This window comes from Bombina bombina, chromosome 9 (genome assembly GCF_027579735.1).
Source record: "Bombina bombina isolate aBomBom1 chromosome 9, aBomBom1.pri, whole genome shotgun sequence".
Classification (NCBI taxonomy): Eukaryota; Metazoa; Chordata; class Amphibia; order Anura; family Bombinatoridae; genus Bombina; species Bombina bombina.
In genome coordinates this window covers 63941793-63962230 of record NC_069507.1, presented here as the reverse complement: position 1 = coordinate 63962230, position 20438 = coordinate 63941793, and the positions used below count along the sequence as shown (strand labels likewise).

At 39.4% G+C, this 20438-nt stretch overlaps 1 protein-coding gene across 1 annotated transcript in view; it reads left to right on the top strand.

Annotated features, from left to right (window-relative positions):
• The window catches only part of LOC128639916 (anthrax toxin receptor 1), a 146754-nt gene that overhangs the window by 49525 nt on the left and 76791 nt on the right, over positions 1-20438 (top strand). Inside the window, exons 8-9 of the mRNA XM_053692174.1 lie at positions 446-526; positions 3610-3670. Of these exons, the coding sequence (XP_053548149.1) occupies positions 446-526; positions 3610-3670 (142 nt within the window). The remainder of the gene's footprint in view (positions 1-445; positions 527-3609; positions 3671-20438) is intronic.

The following is a 20438-nucleotide window of genomic DNA, read 5'->3' as shown; positions in this document are numbered from 1 at the left end:
ACTTGGGAACTACAATAATTGCAGTGAGCCAATCAGGACGTTACCTCTGTTTTTAAACCCTTTGCAGAGGTTAGCTAGAATCAGTAATGCAAATGACATGCTCCAAAATTATTATTTTTACATTTATGATATAAAAATATATTTTAATATTTACTATCATATTTAAAAGTCATATTATTTATCAATATGTTAATTAGATGTATGTAGATAGGACGAAATAGGAACTCTTGTATTGCTCGGCATGTTGGTTTACTATGGACTGTTCTTCAATTTTAAAAGTATTTAATAAAAGTTATATTTCAAATAACCATGTACACGATTTGTTGGATTCTGTTTCATTTACACATTATATATTCTCTTTAATTAAACAAATATCCTTGTTACAGACTGCTGTTTTATCATTGATTTCTGAACCACACTACATCTTTGACTATTTTTTTTATAGATTGCCAGAATAGCAGACAGCATTGACCATGTCTTCCCAGTACTGGGTGGGTTTGAAGCCTTGCAAGGAGTTATTGACTCTGTGAGTAGCATACAAGTTATAATTGCTTATTCTGTAACTGCATCTGGTGGAACAGTAATTTAAGGGACATCAAATCCAAGTGTACAGTTTAAAAAAAAAGTTTCCAATTTATTTCTATGATCAAACTTACTTTTTTCTCTTGGTATCCTTTGATGAAAAGCTAGGAGTTAGACTCTGTGGTGTGCACGTGTCTGGAGTAATATATGGCAGCAGTTCTGCAAGAACAGAGTTATACAATTTCAAGAAGTGTTTGCCACCATGTAGTGCTCCAAAGACTTGCATGATACCTACATTGATATCTCTTCAACATATAATCCAATGAGAACAAAGCAAATTTGATAATAGAATTAAACTGGAAACCTTTTTTAAATTGTATACTCAGTCTGAATATCATGGAAGAAAAAATGTGCGTTTCATATCCCTTTAACAATTCAGTTAATATGATTTAATATTTTAGTATGTTGTAAAGCTTTGGTATTTATATGTTCCTAGACATTTCATTTATGTCTGGCCAACCACAACACGTAATGCTGAAGTTTTTTAAATAATTTTTTAATAGACCTTGAACATTTTTGGGGGGAAAGGTGGAAGAGCTTGTATGTGTGAAGTCTATTTAAAGATTCATGTAATGACAAAAAATAGTGACAGTAGAGACAAAAACATGTGTATTGATAGTACCACACTGAAATAAAGTGTTACCTCTTGTACTAAGGGCCTAAATGCCTGCACTCTAAATATATATTAACTTCTGAACTATAGTCTGCATTAGCCACACATATTTGTCAGATAACTTATCCAGAAATGGGAACTAGGAAAATATGCAGGGTTGGCTTATGGTAATGCCTTATCACCGTAGCCCTCTTGTTGGCATGCTATATCACTGTACCCCTCTCATAGACATGCCTTATCACCGTAGCCCTCTTGTTGGCATGCTATATCACTGTACCCCTCTCATAGACATGCCTTATCACCGTAGCCCTCTTGTTGGCATGCTATATCACTGTACCTCTCTCATAGACATGCCTTATCACCGTAGCCCTCTTGTTGGCATGCTATATCACTGTACCCCTCTCATGGACATGCCTTATCACCGTAGCCCTCTTGTTGGCATGCTATATCACTGTACCCCTCTCATACACATGCCTTATCACCGTAGCCCTCTTGTTGGCATGCTATATCACTGTACCCCTCTCATAGACATGCCTTATCTCTGTAGCCCTCTTGTTGGCATGCTATATCACTGTACCCCTCTCATAGACATGCCTTATCACCGTAGACCTCTTGTTGCATTCTTACCATAGCCCTCTCATGGACATGCCTTTTTACCGTACCCCTCTCATGGACATGCCATATCATCATACCCCTCTTTTTCGCATGCCTTATCACTGAACCCCTCTCGTTGGCATGCCTTATCACTGAACCACTTTCATTGACATGCCTTATCACTGAACCCCTCTCGTTGACATGCCTTATCACCGTTCCTCTCTTTTTGGCATGACTTATCACTGTACCCCTTTCATTAGCATGTCTTATTACTGTACCCCTTTTATTGGCATGCCTAATCACTAAACCCCTCTCATTGACATGCCTTATCACCATACTCCTCTCGTTGGCATGTCTTATCACTGTACCCTTTTTATTGGCATGTCTTATCACTGTACCCCTCTCATTGACATGCCTTAGCACCATACTCCTCTCATTGGCATGCCTTATCACTGTATCCCTCTCATGGTCATGTCTTACCACCCTATCCCTTCTCCTCAGTAGTCTGGGTGCCAGTGTCTCTAGAAATCACTTCCGCTGAATCTCTTTATATCAAGTTAAAATAATAATTTTATTTAGTGCAAATATTAAAAATAGATACTGGCAATACCGAATAGGTGTCTGGAGCGCTACATGTCAAGAAATAGCGCTGCCATCTAGAGCTCTTGCAAATGTATAAGATTCTTAAAAAAAACTGCTGCCGTATAGTTCTCCAGACACGTGCACACTCCTGATCTTAAATCCCTGTTTTTCAATAAAAGATACTAATAGAACAAAGAAAATTTGATAATAGAAGAATATTAGAAAGTTGTTAAAAATGGCAAGCTCTATCTGAATCATGAAAGAAAAATGTTGTTTCATGTCCCTTTAAAAAAATGGACTTCATCGTCAATAGTTCCATCTCCTTCTTTGTCCATATTAGCTACATTATCTATGATCTTCACCTCTCACATTGATAAGTATCCGCTTGTATGCAGGGGTGCACGGTTTCTGAATGTGTGTAAGTTATTATATTTAGGTATATTTATAGTTAAAAAGGACAGATAAATACATGTAATGAGATAAACATACAAAAGGGTAATATAATGTTGGTAATGGCTTTAGATAAATACAGCGTGCGAACAAAAGTCCTTGCACTTCCATTTTCCATCTCAGCTATTAAAGCTGTCACTTCTATATCACTTTTGCTATTTTCGTCACATATTTGTGCTTTATCCTTACAGTTATACAAAATATAGAATTAAAACGTAGATAGAAAACGGGCTTTAGTTAGCTATTATTATTGAAGGACCACTAAACATAGCAGAATAGCAGAATCAATAAATGTATAATAAAGACAATGCAAAAGCACTTTGACTTTATTTAAAATGACAGACACCTTTTTAAGTTAGTTCTATTTGCCTTTCTACTGCATCATGTGACAAGCATCAGCCAATCACAAAATACCTATAGGTATATGATGTGAATTCTTGCACATGCTCAGTATGAGCTAGTGTCTCCGTGCAAATAAAAAGATTGTGCACGTTTAGATAATGGAAGTGAATTAGAAAGTTGGTTAAAATTGTGTTCTCTTTCTGAATCATGAAATTTTAATTTTTACTTTAAAGTTCATTTAAGTAAAGTATTACTATGATGAAAATGTGGTATTTCCAGTTTGCTATCAAAAGAGCCTATTGATCAATTTTTAAAAAAAAGTGGTCAGTTTGTTCAAATTCTGTCTGGCAGAGGGAGGTATTTTATCCTGTTGTACATTCATTAGTTGGCTCATCATTCCCTCGGTTGCAGCTTAAATGCTAACAGAGAAACATTTCTTCTTTCAGATCCTGAAGAAATCTTGTATTGAGATCCTGGCTGCTGAGCCTTCCAGCGTGTGCGCAGGAGGTGAGTGAAATAATTACCGCAAAAATTGTAACCCCTTCACATATGAAGGGGACAGCAATACTGGTAATGGCACACTGCAGCCGTGAGCAATAATATAACAGATGAAAGGGATATTAAACAGTATGAGATTGCAATATAAAATAATTATGTGTAATTACAAAACGTTGTAGTATACTATTATTATTTTGTTACATTTTCCTGGTTTTCTAAATTGCACTGACTTCCTATAACGTAATGGGTGCCGCCATATTTGAACTTAAGTCACCCCTTATCTGAATTTGGGAATAGATATAAAACAGACAATAAAAGAGATTGTTCAAACAGGGCTGTGTGGAACACAGGATTATCTAAAAGGGTTTTCACACAGCTTTGTTTGCACAAACAGAGGTAAATAGAAAACCAGTTAAAACATGGAAGTGCCCATTACTTGATAGAAACTAAAGTACTTTTATAGAAATAAAATATTTACATTTATATGTTTAATATTTAAACAACTAATATAATTGTACAGATACATCTACATATTATTCTAAGGCTAATCTTTGCTTTGAATACATCATTATGTCTAGCATGTATTTACTGTGTTATATCCCTTTAACCTTGAAAAATGTATTCTGTCCCGTTTGCTGTTTATAGATTTCACCTTATTCTGTTGCTGAGTTATAGAGATAAAAACTGCTGGAAGGTAGTTATGTTTGGAGGCTTGCAAGGTTATTGAAAGCTCTACAAACTTGTGTGTTTTAAAAAACAGAATTTATGCTTACCTGATAAATTACTTTCTCCAACGGTGTGTCCGGTCCACGGCGTCATCCTTACTTGTGGGATATTCTCTTCCCCAACAGGAAATGGCAAAGAGTCCCAGCAAAGCTGGCCATATAGTCCCTCCTAGGCTCCGCTCACCCCAGTCATTCGACCGACGGACAGGAGGAAATATATATAGGAGAAACCATATGGTACCGTGGTGACTGTAGTTAGAGAAAATAATTCATCAGACCTGATTAAAAAACCAGGGCGGGCCGTGTACCGGACACACCGTTGGAGAAAGTAATTTATCAGGTAAGCATAAATTCTGTTTTCTCCAACATTGGTGTGTCCGGTCCACGGCGTCATCCTTACTTGTGGGAACCAATACCAAAGCTTTAGGACACGGATGAAGGGAGGGAGCAAATCAGGTTACCTAAACGGAAGGCACCACAGCTTGCAAAACCTTTCTCCCAAAAATAGCCTCCGAAGAAGCAAAAGTATAAAATTTGTAAAATTTGGCAAAAGTGTGCAGTGAAGACCAAGTCGCTGCCTTACATATCTGGTCAACAGAAGCCTCGTTCTTGAAGGCCCATGTGGAAGCCACAGCCCTAGTGGAGTGAGCTGATTCTTTCAGGAGGCTGCCGTCCGGCAGTCTCATAAGCCAATCGGATGATGCTTTTAAGCCAAAAGGAAAGAGAGGTAGAAGTCGCTTTTTGACCTCTCCTTTTACCAGAATAAACAACAAACAAGGAAGATGTTTGTCTGAAATCTTTAGTAGCCTCTAAATAGAATTTTAGAGCACGGACAACGTCCAAATTGTGTAACAAACGTTCCTTCTTTGAAACTGGATTCGGACACAAAGAAGGTACAACTATCTCCTGGTTAATATTTTTGTTAGAAACAACTTTAGGAAGAAAACCAGGCTTAGTACGCAAAACCACCTTATCTGCATGGAACACCAGATAGGGCGGAGAACACTGCAGAGCAGATAACTCTGAAACTCTTCTAGCAGAAGAAATAGCAACCAAAAACAAAACTTTCCAAGATAGTAACTTAATATCTATGGAATGTAAAGGTTCAAACGGAACCCCTTGAAGAACTGAAAGAACTAGATTTAGACTCCAGGGAGGAGTCAGAGGTCTGTAAACAGGCTTGATCCTAACCAGAGCCTGAACAAATGCTTGAACATCTGGCACAGCTGCCAGTCTTTTGTGCAGTAAAACAGATAAAGCAGAGATCTGTCCCTTTAGAGAACTTGCAGATAATCCTTTCTCCAAACCTTCTTGTAGAAAGGATAGAATCTTAGGAATTTTTATCTTGTTCCATGGAAATCCTTTGGATTCACACCAAGCCGTCAGTTGGAGGGAAACCAGATTCGGATGTTCGAATGGACCCTGAACAAAAAGGTCCTGTCTCAAAGGTAGCTTCCATGGTGGAGCCGATGACATATTCACCAGGTCTGCATACCAAGTCCTGCGTGACCACGCAGGAGCTATCAAGATCACCGAGGCCCTCTCCTGATTGATCCTGGCTACCAGCCTGGGAATGAGAGGAAACGGTGGGAATACATAAGCTAGGTTGAAGGTCCAAGGTGCTACTAGTGCATCTACTAGGGTCGCCTTGGGATCCCTGGATCTGGACCCGTAGTAAGGAACCTTGAAGTTCTGACGAGACGCCATCAGATCCATGTCTGGAATGCCCCATAATTGAGTTATTTGGGCAAAGATTTCCGGATGGAGTTCCCACTCCCCCGGATGGAATGTCTGACGACTCAGAAAATCCGCTTCCCAATTTTCCACTCCTGGGATGTGGATCGCAGACAAGTGGCAGGAGTGATCCTCCGCCCATTGAATTATTTTGGTCACTTCTTTCATCGCCAGGGAACTCCTTGTTCCCCCCTGATGATTGATATATGCAACGGTCGTCATGTTGTCTGATTGGAACCTTATGAATTTGGCCTTTGCTAGTTGAGGCCAAGCTCTGAGAGCATTGAATATCGCTCTCAGTTCCAGAATGTTTATCGGGAGAAGAGACTCTTCCCGAGACCATAGACCCTGAGCTTTCAGGGATTCCCAGACCGCGCCCCAGCCCACTAGACTGGCGTCGGTCGTGACAATGACCCACTCTGGTCTGCGGAAGCTCATTCCCTGGGACAGATTTTCCAGGGTCAGCCACCAACGGAGTGAATCTCTGGTCTTTTGATCTACTTGAATCATCGGAGACAAGTCTGTATAATCCCCATTCCACTGTTTGAGCATGCACAGTTGTAATGGTCTTAGATGAATTTGTGCAAAAGGAACTATGTCCATTGTTGCAACCATCAATCCTATTACTTCCATGCACTGCGCTATGGAAGGACGAGGAACAGAATGAAGTACTTGACAAGAGCTTAGAAGTTTTGATTTTCTGACCTCTGTCAGAAAAATCCTCATTTCTAAGGAATCTATTATTGTTCCCAAGAAGGGAACTCTTGTCGACGGGGACAGGGAACTTTTTTCTTTGTTCACCTTCCATCCGTGAGATCTGAGAAAGGCTAGGACGATGTCCGTATGAGCCTTTGCTTTTGACAGGGACGACGCTTGTATTAGGATGTCGTCCAAGTAAGGTACTACTGCAATGCCCCTTGGTCTTAGAACCGCTAGAAGGGACCCTAGTACCTTTGTGAAAATCCTTGGAGCAGTGGCTAATCCGAATGGAAGTGCCACAAACTGGTAATGCTTGTCCAGAAAAGCGAACCTTAGGAACTGATGATGTTCCTTGTGGATAGGAATATGTAGGTACGCATCCTTTAAATCCACGGTAGTCATAAATTGACTTTCCTGGATGGTGGGTAGGATCGTTCGAATAGTTTCCATTTTGAACGATGGTACCCTGAGAAATTTGTTTAGGATCTTCAAATCCAAAATTGGTCTGAATGTTCCCTCTTTTTTGGGAACTACGAACAGATTGGAATAAAATCCCATTCCTTGTTCTCTTATTGGAACTGGATGTATCACTCCCATCTTTAACAGGTCTTCTACACAATGTAAGAATGCCTGTCTCTTTATTTGGTTTGAGGATAAGTGAGACCTGTGGAACCTTCCCCTTGGGGGTAGTTCCTTGAATTCCAGGAGATAACCTTGAGAGACTATTTCTAGCGCCCAAGGATCCTGAACATCTCTTGCCCAAGCCTGAGCAAAGAGAGAGAGTCTGCCCCCCACTAGATCCGGTCCCGGATCGGGGGCTATCCCTTCATGCTGTTTTGGTAGCAGTGGTAGGCTTCTTGGCCTGCTTACCCTTGTTCCAGCCTTGCATTGGTTTCCAGGCTGGTTTGGGCTGTGAGGCATTACCCTCTTGCTTAGAGGATGCAGAATTAGATGGTCCGTTTCTGCGAAAGGGACGAAAATTAGGCTTATTTTTAGCCTTAAAAGACCTATCCTGTGGGAGGGCGTGGCCCTTTCCCCCAGTGATGTCTGAGATAATCTCTTTCAATTCTGGTCCAAAGAGAGTTTTACCCTTGAAGGGGATGTTAAGCAATTTTGTCTTGGAAGACACATCCGCTGACCAAGACTTTAGCCAAAGCGCTCTGCGCGCCACGATAGCAAACCCTGAATTTTTCGCCGCTAATCTAGCTAATTGCAAAGCGGCATCTAAAACAAAAGAGTTAGCCAATTTAAGTGCGTGAACTCTGTCCATAACCTCCTCATATGGAGTTTCTCTACTGAGCGACTTTTCTAGTTCCTCGAACCAGAAACATGCTGCCGTAGTGACAGGAACAATGCATGAAATTGGTTGTAGAAGGTAACCTTGCTGTACAAAAATCTTTTTAAGCAAACCTTCTAATTTTTTATCCATAGGATCTTTAAAAGCACAACTATCTTCGATAGGAATAGTAGTGCGTTTGTTTAGAGTAGAAACCGCCCCCTCGACCTTGGGGACTGTCTGCCATAAGTCCTTTCTGGGGTCGACTATAGGAAATAATTTCTTAAATATAGGGGGGGGAACAAAAGGTATGCCGGGCTTTTCCCACTCTTTATTTACTATGTCCGCCACCCGCTTGGGTATAGGAAAAGCGTTGGGGGGCACCGGAACCTCTAGGAACTTGTCCATCTTACATAATTTCTCTGGAATGACCAAATTGTCAGAATCATCCAGAGTAGATAACACCTCCTTAAGCAGTGCGCGGAGATGTTCTAATTTAAATTTAAAAGTCACAACATCAGGTTCAGCTTGATGAGAAATTTTTCCTGAATCTGAGATTTCTCCATCAGACAAAACCTCCCTCATGGCCCCTTGAGATTGGTGTGAGGGTATGTCAGAACAATTATCATGAGCGCCCTCTTGCTCTTCAGTGTTTAAAACAGAGCAATCGCGCTTTCTCTGATAAGTAGGCATTTTGGATAAAAGATTTGCTATGGAGTTATCCATTACAGCCGTTAATTGTTGCATGGTAATAAGTATTGGCGCACTAGATGTACTAGGGGCCTCCTGTATGGGCAAAACTGGTGTAGACACAGTAGGGGATGATGTAGTATCATGTTTACTCCCCTCATTTGAGGAATCATCTTGGGCAATATCATTATCTGTGGCATTACTGTCCTTACTTTGTTTGGACGCTATGGCACAATTATCACATAAATTTAAATGGGGAGACACATTGGCTTTCATACATATAGAACATAGCTTATCTGAAGGTACAGACATGTTAAACAGGCTTAAACTTGTCAACAAAGCACAAAAAACGTTTTAAAATAAAACCGTTACTGTCTCTTTAAATTTCAAACTGAAAACACTTTATTACTGAATATGTGAAAAAGTATGAAGGAATTGTTCAAAAATTACCAAAATTTCACCACAGTGTCTTAAAGCATTAAAAGTATTGCATACCAAATTTCAGAGCTTTAACCCTTAAAATAACGGAACCTGAGCTGTTTTTAAATGTAACCCCTATACAGTCCCAGCTATAGTCTTTGCTGAGACCCAACCAAGCCCAGAGGGGAATACGATACCAAATGACGCCTTCTAGAAGCTTTTTTAGTGATTCTTAGATCCTCACACATGCATCTGCATGCCCTGCTCTCCAAAAACAACTGCGCAGTAATGGCGCGAAAATGAGGCTCAGTCTATAACTAGAAAGGCCCCCTGACTAAAAAAGGTGTCCAACACAGTGCCTGCCGTTTTTTAAACGTTCCCCAAGATTATAATGCCAATTGTTAGCTAGAATCTGAATAATATGCCCCAATAAAGCAATCGAATTAGCCCATAAAAATGTCTACCAGTTTTTTAGCCCTTTTTAAGCCCTTTATTCTTTTATGTTTGACTAAGAAAATGGCTTACCAGTCCCCATGAGGGGAAATGACAGCCTTCCAGCATTACTCAGTCTTGTTAGAAATATGGCTAGTCATACCTTAAGCAGAAAAGTCTGCTAACTGTTTCCCCCAACTGAAGTTACTTCATCTCAACAGTCCTGTGTGGAAACAGCAATCGATTTTAGTTACTGTCTGCTAAAATCATCTTCCTCTTACAAACAGAAATCTTCATCCTTTTCTGTTTCAGAGTAAATAGTACATACCAGCACTATTTTAAAATAGCAAACACTTGATAGAAGAATAAAAACTACATTAAAACACCAAAAAACTCTTAACCATCTCCGTGGAGATGTTGCCTGTGCAACGGCAAAGAGAATGACTGGGGTGGGCGGAGCCTAGGAGGGACTATATGGCCAGCTTTGCTGGGACTCTTTGCCATTTCCTGTTGGGGAAGAGAATATCCCACAAGTAAGGATGACGCCGTGGACCGGACACACCAATGTTGGAGAAATTGTAATTTTGTTTTATAAAGGAATATGGAACTTAACGGGGCAGTCAACACAAAATTAGTTTGAACTTATATCTATAAAGTTGCCATAGATCGTTTTTTACAAATATATCCCAGTTTTTACAGATATTCCGTTTGCAAGTAAAATCACTATTGCCGCCGCTGCCGTTTGAAAATGTCTGTCTGGCTCCGCCCCTTTTTCATCATCCGTGACATCATGATCTTCTTGTGTTCCCTGTAATTTTTCTAACTTACTCATAACCGACTTTCGCGCATGCGCAATGCGCCATGCGCCTATTGTACTGTTGAGGAACTTTTTCAGTTTTCGGAATGTTCCAATTTTGTAGTGTTTGCAGTATAAGTTTCGCCTCCAGCACTTACAAGTTATAGTATAAAGCAGTTTGCTCACGTTGATTTTCTTAGATGTTCTGCAAACTGGTCTCATTTTGTGCTAAACCTCCTGTTAATGTTTTAGCCATGGCAAGCCTCTCGGTCCCTTGCCGTAGCCTGTTTACTTAATGGCTACGGCATGTTTCACATTTTTATTTTACACTTTACCTTGTGATAGAACTAGGAAAATAGGGTGTTCACTAGATAGAGTTTCCAGAGCTTTGTCAATCAGTCTGGCAGCTAGTAGGTTAAATGACTGCATGATAGGGGGAAAATAATTGACACCATTTTTGTGGAATGTAAAATATTCTGACTTTCCAGACTGCACATATTATTGGAGTTTGTAAGTCAAAGTTATTATGTGATAAGGGCCAGAGATTATTTTGATTGATTTCTGGTTATTATAAAGGCATTTACTAGTCTGATATATACTTTTTGCCGTATCACATTCGGTGGTAACAGCACGGTGTAGTGTGAGTCTATCCCATGCCTGACATTCTATTGTAGGGATTTGTGAATATGTCTAGAGGGCTGCATGCACAGTATGATGTATTGGGGTACCCTCAAATAGCACAGAGCAGACACCCCAATGCATCATACTGCATGTGCAGCTGTCATACAGCAGAGAGCAGACACCCCAAAACATCATACTGCAAGTGCAGCCCTCATACAGCACAGAGCAGACACCCCAATACATCATACTATGTGTATAGCCCTCATACAGCACAGAGCAGACTCCCCAATACATCATACTATGTGTATAGCCCTCATACAGCACAGAGCAGACACCCCAATACATCATACTATGTGTATAACCCTCATACAGCACAGAGCAGACACCCCAATACATCATACTATGTGTATAGCCCTCATACAGCACAGAGCAGACACCCCAAAACATCATACTGCAAGTGCAGCCCTCATACAGCACAGAGCAGACACCCCAATACATCATACTGCATGTGCAGCCGTCATACAGCAGAGAGCAGACACCCCAAAACATCATACTGCAAGTGCAGCCCTCATACAGCACAGAGCAGACACCCCAATACATCATACTATGTGTATAGCCCTCATACAGCACAGAGCAGACACCCCAATACATCATACTGCATGTGCAGCCGTCATACAGCAGAGAGCAGACACCCCAATACATCATACTGCATGTGCAGCCGTCATACAGCAGAGAGCAGACACCCCAATACATCATACTGCATGTGCAGCCGTCATACAGCAGAGAGCAGACACCCCAATACATCATACTGCATGTGCAGCTGTCATACAGCACAGAGCAGACACCCCAATACATCATACTGCATGTGCAGCTGTCATACAGCAGAGAGCAGACACCCCAATACATCATACTGCATGTGCAGCTGTCATACAGCACAGAGCAGACACCCCAATACATCATACTGCATGTGCAGCTGTCATACAGCACAGAGCAGACACCCCAATACATCATACTATGTGTATAGCCCTCATACAGCACAGAGCAGACACCCCAATACATCATACTATGTGTATAGCCCTCATACAGCACAGAGCAGACACCCCAATACATCATACTATGTGTATAGCCCTCATACAGCACAGAACAGACACCCCAATACATCATACTATGTGTATAGCACTCATACAGCACAGAGCAGACACCCCAATACATCATACTATGTGTATAGCCCTCATACAGCACAGAGCAGACACCCCAATACATCATACTATGTGTATAGCCCTCATACAGCACAGAGCAGACACCCCAATACATCATACTATGTGTATAGCCCTCATACAGCACAGAACAGACACCCCAATACATCATACTATGTGTATAGCCCTCATACAGCACAGAGCAGACACAAGATGTCAGATATGGGATAGATTCACACTACACCGTGCTCTTTTACCACCGAATGTGATATGGCAAAAAGTATATATAAGACTAGTAAATGCCTTTATAATAACCAGAAATCACTCAAAATAATCTCTGTCCCTTATCACATAATTATTTTGTCTTACAAACTCCAATAATATGTGCAGTCTAGAAAGTCAGAATATTTTACATTCCACAAAAATGGTGTAAATTATTTCCCCCCTATCATGCAGTCATTTTCTGCCCTGTTTTATTAACCTACTAGCTGCCAGACTGATTGACAAAGCACTGGAAACTCCATCTAGTGAACACCCTATTTTCCTAGTTGCATCACAAGGTAAAGTGTAAAATAAAAATGTGAAACATGCCGTAGCCGTTAAGTAAACGGGCTTCTAATGTGACCTGCAAGGGACTGAGAGGCTGGCCATGGCTAAAACATTAACAGGAGGTTTAGCACAAAATGAGACCAGTTTGCAGAACATCTCAGAAAATCAACATGAGCAAACTGCTTTATACTATATCTTGTAAGTGCTGGAGGCGATACTTATACTGCAAACACTACAGAAAGGGAACATTACGAAAACTGAAAAAATTTTCCCCGGCCAACAGTACAATAGGCGCATTGCACATGCGCGAAAGCCAGTTACAAGTAAGTTAGAAAAATTATAGTGAACACAAGAAGATCATGATGTCATGGGTGACAAAAAGGGGCGGAGCCAGACAGACATTTTCAAATGGTAGCGGCGGCAAAAGTAAGTGATTTTACTTGCAAACGGAATATCTGTAAAAACTGGGATATATTTTAAAAAAACGATCTATGGCAACTTTATAGATATACGTTAAAACAAATTTTGGGTTGACTGTCCCTTTAAAATGAAACTTGCATGATTCAATAGTATGGCATTTTAAGAGATAGTCTACTTGATTTTTTTTATTGTTTATAAATATAGATAACGCTTTTACTACCCATTACCCAGCTTTGCATAACCAACAATGTTATATAACTATACTTTAGAACCAATAAAATTGCCTTTCTCTGAGCCCCTGTGGGCCACTCCTTATCTCAGTGCTTTGTTTTTTTAGCTTTTTACAATCTTGCACTACAGCCAGACAGTGCTAGTTCATGTGTGTCATACAGATAACATTGTGCTCACACCCGTGGAGAATAATGGGTTCACAAGAACCAGCACTAATTGGCTAAAATGCTAAAAAAAAAAAGCATTGAGATAAGAGGCAGTCTGCAGGGGTAATCATAGAGGTAAAAGTATATTAGTATAACAGTGTTGGTTGTTCAAAGCTGGGGAATGGGGAATAAAGGGATTATCTATCTTTTTAAACAATAACAATTTTCAAGTAAACTGTTCCTTTTAAAAAAAAAACTTTCAAATTGACTTCTGTTATCAAGTTTACATTGTTCTCTCTGTATCATTTGCTGGATGTTAGCTCCTTTCCATCAGAACATACTAAAGTAGGTTCAGGAGCGTGCATGTGTTTGCAACAGTGCATGAAATTATGAGAGTAATAAGAATGTCAGTTTGACAAAAACATCTGGTTAAGCCAATCAGGACTCATGCATGTGTTTGTCTCTGACAATAGTGTGGAAAAGCATGAATTAGGTAGTGTGTAGCCGTGGTTAAAGTAAATTATACATTTGCTAATCTAACAAAATATATTGAGGTGAGTTAAAAAGGGATTTCTATTACAGGTATAAACCTGATTTTATAGTTTAGAATGTAATTACCATTTGTCAGTTGTGTAGTGAGTACTAAATTTAGTCATTTTCAAGGCATTTATTAAGACTGTTTTCAAAACCTGTCTGGTGCTATGAAAAGTTGAATTGCTTCTACAGCCAAAATACCTGAACAAATGATGAGGATGTTGGTCCGTTTAGAGTGACCTCTAAGGCTGTTTTCTTAATTTTATTCAAGAGAGCAAAATAATCTTTATATACAGTACATGCAAGTTACATTATCGCTATTTTGGTGCACAAGAGCAGTATACAAATGAAGTATATTATTATAACAGTGTTGGTTATGCAAATCTGGGGAACAGTAACAATTTTAAAGTTGACTCTTCCTTTAAGATTGGTTATGTGCAGTTATATTTGTGTTACATTATTATTATTATTATTATTATTATTATTATTATTATTATGTGTTTTTCAATGTGATTAACATATTAACGGGACAGCAAAGTAAAAAAAAAAAAAGTAAAATTAAATTTTCACAATTCATATAAATCACTGGTTTTCAAATCTGTCATCAGACCTCCCCCAACAGGCCAGATTTTGAGGATATCTGAACTGGAGCACATGTGAAATAATCAGCTGATTAGTAAGCATAGTTACGTTACCTGCTCTCATCCAAGGTAATCCTGAAAATCTGGCCTGTTAGGGAGGCCTGAGGACAGGTTTGAAAACCATTGAGAAAGAGCATGCAATTTTAAAATATTTCCAATTTCCTTCTGTTATCTAAATTGCTTCATTCACTTGCTATCCTTTGTTGAATCACTTGCCTAGGTAGGATCAGAAGCAGCAATGTATTACTGGGAGCTATCTGTTGAATAGAGGCTGAACATATGTCTCTTTTCATTTGCTCACCCTATGTTTAGCTAGCTCTCAGTAGTACATTGCTGCTCCTTCAACAAAGGATACCAAGAGAACCAAGCAAATTTGTTAACAGAAGTAAATTGGATAGTTGTCAAAATTTTATAATCTAAATAAATCCTAAAATAACATTTTGGGGTTTCATGTCCCTTGAATGAAACTGATATGTTAGAAATAAAAAATAAAAAAGTTACTCCCAGAGCATAAGTAATCATAAGTAATAAGACAAGAATATCCCTTGTTTTGAAAATCTGTTACTTCATGAATGCGTTTTTCACTTGTCCTTGCATGCAGCATCATAGTGATTGTGTTTTTATGCTTGTGGGGTGTGTCTAATTTACTCCTATTATCAAATTTTCTTTGTTCTCTTGCTATCTTCTATCCTTGCTCACATCGGTGTCTGCTTATCTGGCATTTCTTCTTAAATGGCCTCTCACCACCTAAAAATCAATATGTCCAAGACTGAGCTCCTTCTAATCCCCCCCCCCCTCTAATTCTACCCCGGTTCCTAACTTTTCAATCACTGTTGGTGATACCACTATCTCCCCATCACCCCAAGTCCGTGTCCTAGGAGTTACACTTGACTCCAATCTGTCCTTCATTCCCCACATCCAATTGCTCTCTTCCTCCTGTCGCAACCATCTACGCAATATCTCCAAAATCCGTCCATTTCTGAGTGCTGAAACTACTAAATAGCTAATCCACTCCCTGGTAATCTCCCGACTTGACTACTGTAATAACCTACTAACTGGCCTCCCTCTCTCCCGCCTCTCCCCTCTTCAATCCATCCTAAATGCCTCTGCTAGGCTAATCCACCTCTCCCGATGCTCTGTATCTGCTGCACCTCTCTGCGAGTCCCTTCACTGGCTCCCCATCCACAGCAGAATTAAATTCAAAATTCTCATCCTGACCTACAAAGCCCTTACCAACGTAGCCCCCCCCTACCTGTCCTCACTCATCAAGAAATATACTCCAGCCCGCCCCCTAAGATCCAACAATGACCTGCTCCTTGCATCTTCTACCATCACCTCCTCCCATGCCAGGCTACAGGACTTCTCTCGTGCGGCACCAACCATCTGGAATGCACTTCCCAGAGCTGTTAGACTTTGCCCTAACCTTTCCTCCTTTAAATGCTCCCTAAAAACCTTTCTGTTCATGGAAGCCTATCTCTAAGTCAGTAAAAAATGAATTCTACCTGCCTAACTGCTGCCCCATCTAACTCCACACTAACATCATTCTCCCCTTTGCAGTCCCCACCTCCTGTTTCTCACCCTCCTACCATCTAGATTGTAAGTTCCCACGGGAACAGGGCCCTCAATTCCCCCTGTATTTGTTTTGTTAAACTTTGGTGTCTTCTATATTGTATTGTACTGTACTTTTATCTTTGTACCCATGGACAGCGCTGCGGAATCTGTTGGCGCTATATAAATAAAGAATAATAATAAATAAATAATAATATCTTTATTTGAAAAGCAAGCATGTAAGCTTAGGAGACGGGCCCATTTTTGCTTCAGAACCTGGGTTGCTGACTGGTGGATAAATGTAGTCCCCAACCAGCAAGCGCTACCCAGGGTGCTGAACCAAAAATGGGCCGGCTCCTTAGCTTAGATTCCTTTTTTTTCAAATAAAGATACCAAGAGAATGAATAAAAAATAATAGGGGTAAATTAGAAAGTTGCTTAAAATTGCATGCTCTATCTGATTCATTAAAGGGACAGTCTACACCAGAATTTTTATTGCTTTAAAAAATAGATAGTCCCTTTATTATCCATTCCCTAGTTTTGCATAACCAACACGGCTATAATAATATACATTTTACCTCTGTGATTACCTTGTATCTAAGCCTCTACAGACTGCCCCCTTATTTCAGTACTTTTGACAGACTTGGATTTTAGCCAATCAGTGCTCACTCCTAGGTAACTACATGTGCATGAGCACAGTGTTATCTAAAGGGCACACATGACCTAACACCCTCTAGTGGTGAAAAACTGTCAAAATGCATTCATATAAGAGGCGGCCTTCAAGGTCTAAGAAATTAGCATATGAACCTCCCAGGTTTAGCATTCAACTAAGAATACCAAGAGAAGAAAGCAAAATTGGTGATAAAAGTAAATTCGAAAGTTGTTTAAAATTACATGCCCTATCTGAATCATGAAAGTCAATTTTGAACTAGACTGTCCCTTTAAAGTTTAATTTTGACTAGAATATCCCTTTAATGTGCCTTTAAAGCATTTTTTTCTGTCTGACCTCTCAGTGCCAGGTTTGTTCATAATACAAGTTTAAATGACAAGTGCATGTTAAAGAAATAAGTACGGTATTTAATTGTTGTCTCATTTATTAGCAAGTTCTAAAACCAAACCTTACAAACTGTTTTAGCATTTGCATTTTGTGAATCACTTCCAGAATGTTCATTATATCCAATGTTTATTTAGTTGTAATTTGCTACAGATATTGCCGGGGTTTTATATCCGCTTTGAAACTCTATGTAAATTGCGCAGGATAGAGGTACAAAAAGGCATAAAAATATATGTGTGGCCCAAAGAAAACTCTGAAGTTTATAACATGCAGAAATCAGAACTCCTGGCTAGAAAATGTATACAGAATAAACGCCAAAAATAATTATAACAGGCAAGACAGTTAATCTGTTGTAAAAGAATAATGTAAGTAACATGAATGGTTATATGATAATAACTTGCTCCTCTGTGTATAACGAAGGTGGCAGTAAATTTGTTTATTTTTAGATGTATTTGTTTTCGACAGAACGGTTCAGTTGTTATATGACAGGGGTGACAAATTTACTGGCTCTAGCCAGCCACTAAGCTGTTTGTATACAATTGTAGTGTTTGGTCATTTTGTTTTTCTAATGAATCCAATTGGGCTCGATTTATCAAACCCTTCTCTTCCCTTTTACTGCAGGTTCGCACAAGAGAACCTGCAGTCACGATTTATCAAGCAGCGATCATCAGACCGCTGCTTCCCTACCCTGTTCTCCACCTCTTAGGTGGAGAATTTCAGTCTCGTTGGATCGGGCATTGGGGAGATTGACAGCTCCTGCCCGCATGTGATTGGCTGTGTGCGGGCAGGGGGCGGGATTGCACGCAAGTGCAAAGGAGCACTTGTGTGCAACGTTAAATTGGAGTAGCGGATTGCTGCCTGCCAGAGGAGAGATCAGGCAGACAGGGTGAATATGTCCGCCGCTGTCCGCCATGGATTGCTAAATTGATCTCATTAGCAAATAAAGTTAGTTGCTGATATATATTATACATGTAAAGGAACAAATATGTTTCTTTCAAGGGGCATGACATTTAAAATTAAAGGGACACTGAACCCAAATTTTTTCTTTTGTGATTCAGATAGAGCATGCAATTTTAAGCAACTTTCTAATTTACTCCTATTATCATTTTTTCTTCATTCTCTTGCTATCTTTATTTGAAAAAGAAGGCATCTAAGCTTTTTTTTAAATTCAGGACTCTGGACAGCACTTTTTATTGGTGGATGAATATATCCACCAATCAGCAAGGACAACCCAGGCTGTTCACCAAAAATGGGCCGGCATTTAAACTTACATTCTTGCATTTCAAATAAAGATACCAAGAGAATGAAGGAAATTTGATAATAGGAGTAAATTAGAGTTGCTTAAAATGTCATGCTGTATCTGAATCACAAAAGAAAAAATTTGGGTTCAGTGTCCCTTTAATAAATAGTTTTTCCGATAAGGCATGCAATTTTTAGAGACTTTCCAATGTACTTATTTTGTCAAATTTCTTATTGTATTCTTTGTTGAAAAGCATACATAGTTAGGCTCAAGAGCAGTAATGCAGAGGTGATTGGTAACTGCACACATATGCTTCTAGTCATTGGCTCACCAGATGTGTTCAGCTAGCTCACAGGAGTGAATGGCTGCTCTGGAGTTTACTTTTAATGTGTTTGATCCCTTTGCAGGGGTTAAGGGGACATGAATTCCAATATTTGTCTTTAATGATTAATGTGGCGCATATCATTTTGAACAACTTTCCAATTTGCTTCATTCTCTTGGTATCTATAGTTGGAAACCATACATAAGTAGACTCAGGGGCAGCCATATACTACTGGGAGCTAGCTGCTGATTGGTGCGTGCACATAAATGCCTCTTCTCATTGTTCACTTAGCTCCCAGTAGTAGCATTGCTGCACCTTCAACAAAGGATATCAAGAGTATGAAGCAAAGTTGATAACAACAGTAAATATGAAAGTTGATTAAACGTTTGTTCTATCTAAATCATGAAAAAAAAATATTGGGTTTAGTGTATAGTGATTTATTTTGCTTATGAGTCCAGTCCATATATCAATATCTAAGCTTTAAATGTTGATATATATTAAAGGGATGAAAAAGTCAAAAATAAAATGTGCATAGGTGCATTTCAGCTTGAAATAGAAGCAGTTGTGCAATATATTTCCATTTAGCAAAAATGTTTCTAGTAAAAGTTAGTACAGTTTTTCAGTGGCATACGCACGTATGCTGTGAAGACTCCTGCGCCAGTATTCAAACACTACATTTTCCCAGAGAGTCAGCAGTGGCTTGTTTGACACAAATGAAGTCTTCAGAAGCCATGCAGAGCACTGCTGACTCTCTGATGTGATACTGGTGCACGGCTCTTACAGGATATGTGCATATGCCGCAGAAAACAGTAATAACGTTTGCTAATGTTAGTATAATGCAATAATGCTTCTGTTTCCAATTGAAATAAGCCCATGCTCATTTCTATTTTTTTTACTTTTCTATCCCTTTAAAGATGTTTAAGAAAATAACATGTTTCTCTAATGTTCCTGTAAAAAAATTGGGGGGGGGACAAAAAAAAAGTACCATGGAGACTTGAGAACATTTTTAGAAGATAATCTCTCATTTTGGCTACCCTTGTTTTATGATGTGTATCCAGTTTGCATGAATAATAATACAATGTCTCAATCAGGCATTGCCAGGCTGATGTGCAGAGCTATGAATTAGCTGATTTTGTGTTTTGAAGCCACAACCTAATAAAATGGGTTGAGCTTGTAGGTATAATCAGATCTCATTACTTTATCACATTGTGTACACATACCTGCTTCTTTATCTTATATCTGTCCATAAACCAATCACCAATACAATAACAATGGAAAATTAACGTTTTATTACCTTATCTCTTCTATAACCCACTGGGAGTGTAATTTCTTCTACTGGCTGTGTTAACACAGCTTGGCCTTAAAGGGACAGTACACTGTAAAATTGTTTTTATATTAATGTATTTTCAATGACTCGTTATACCAGCTGCAGAGTATAAAATGTATGAGAAATTGCACTTTTCGGTTTATTTGTGTAGATGAAGTAGCTGGTTTTGTGCTTTTA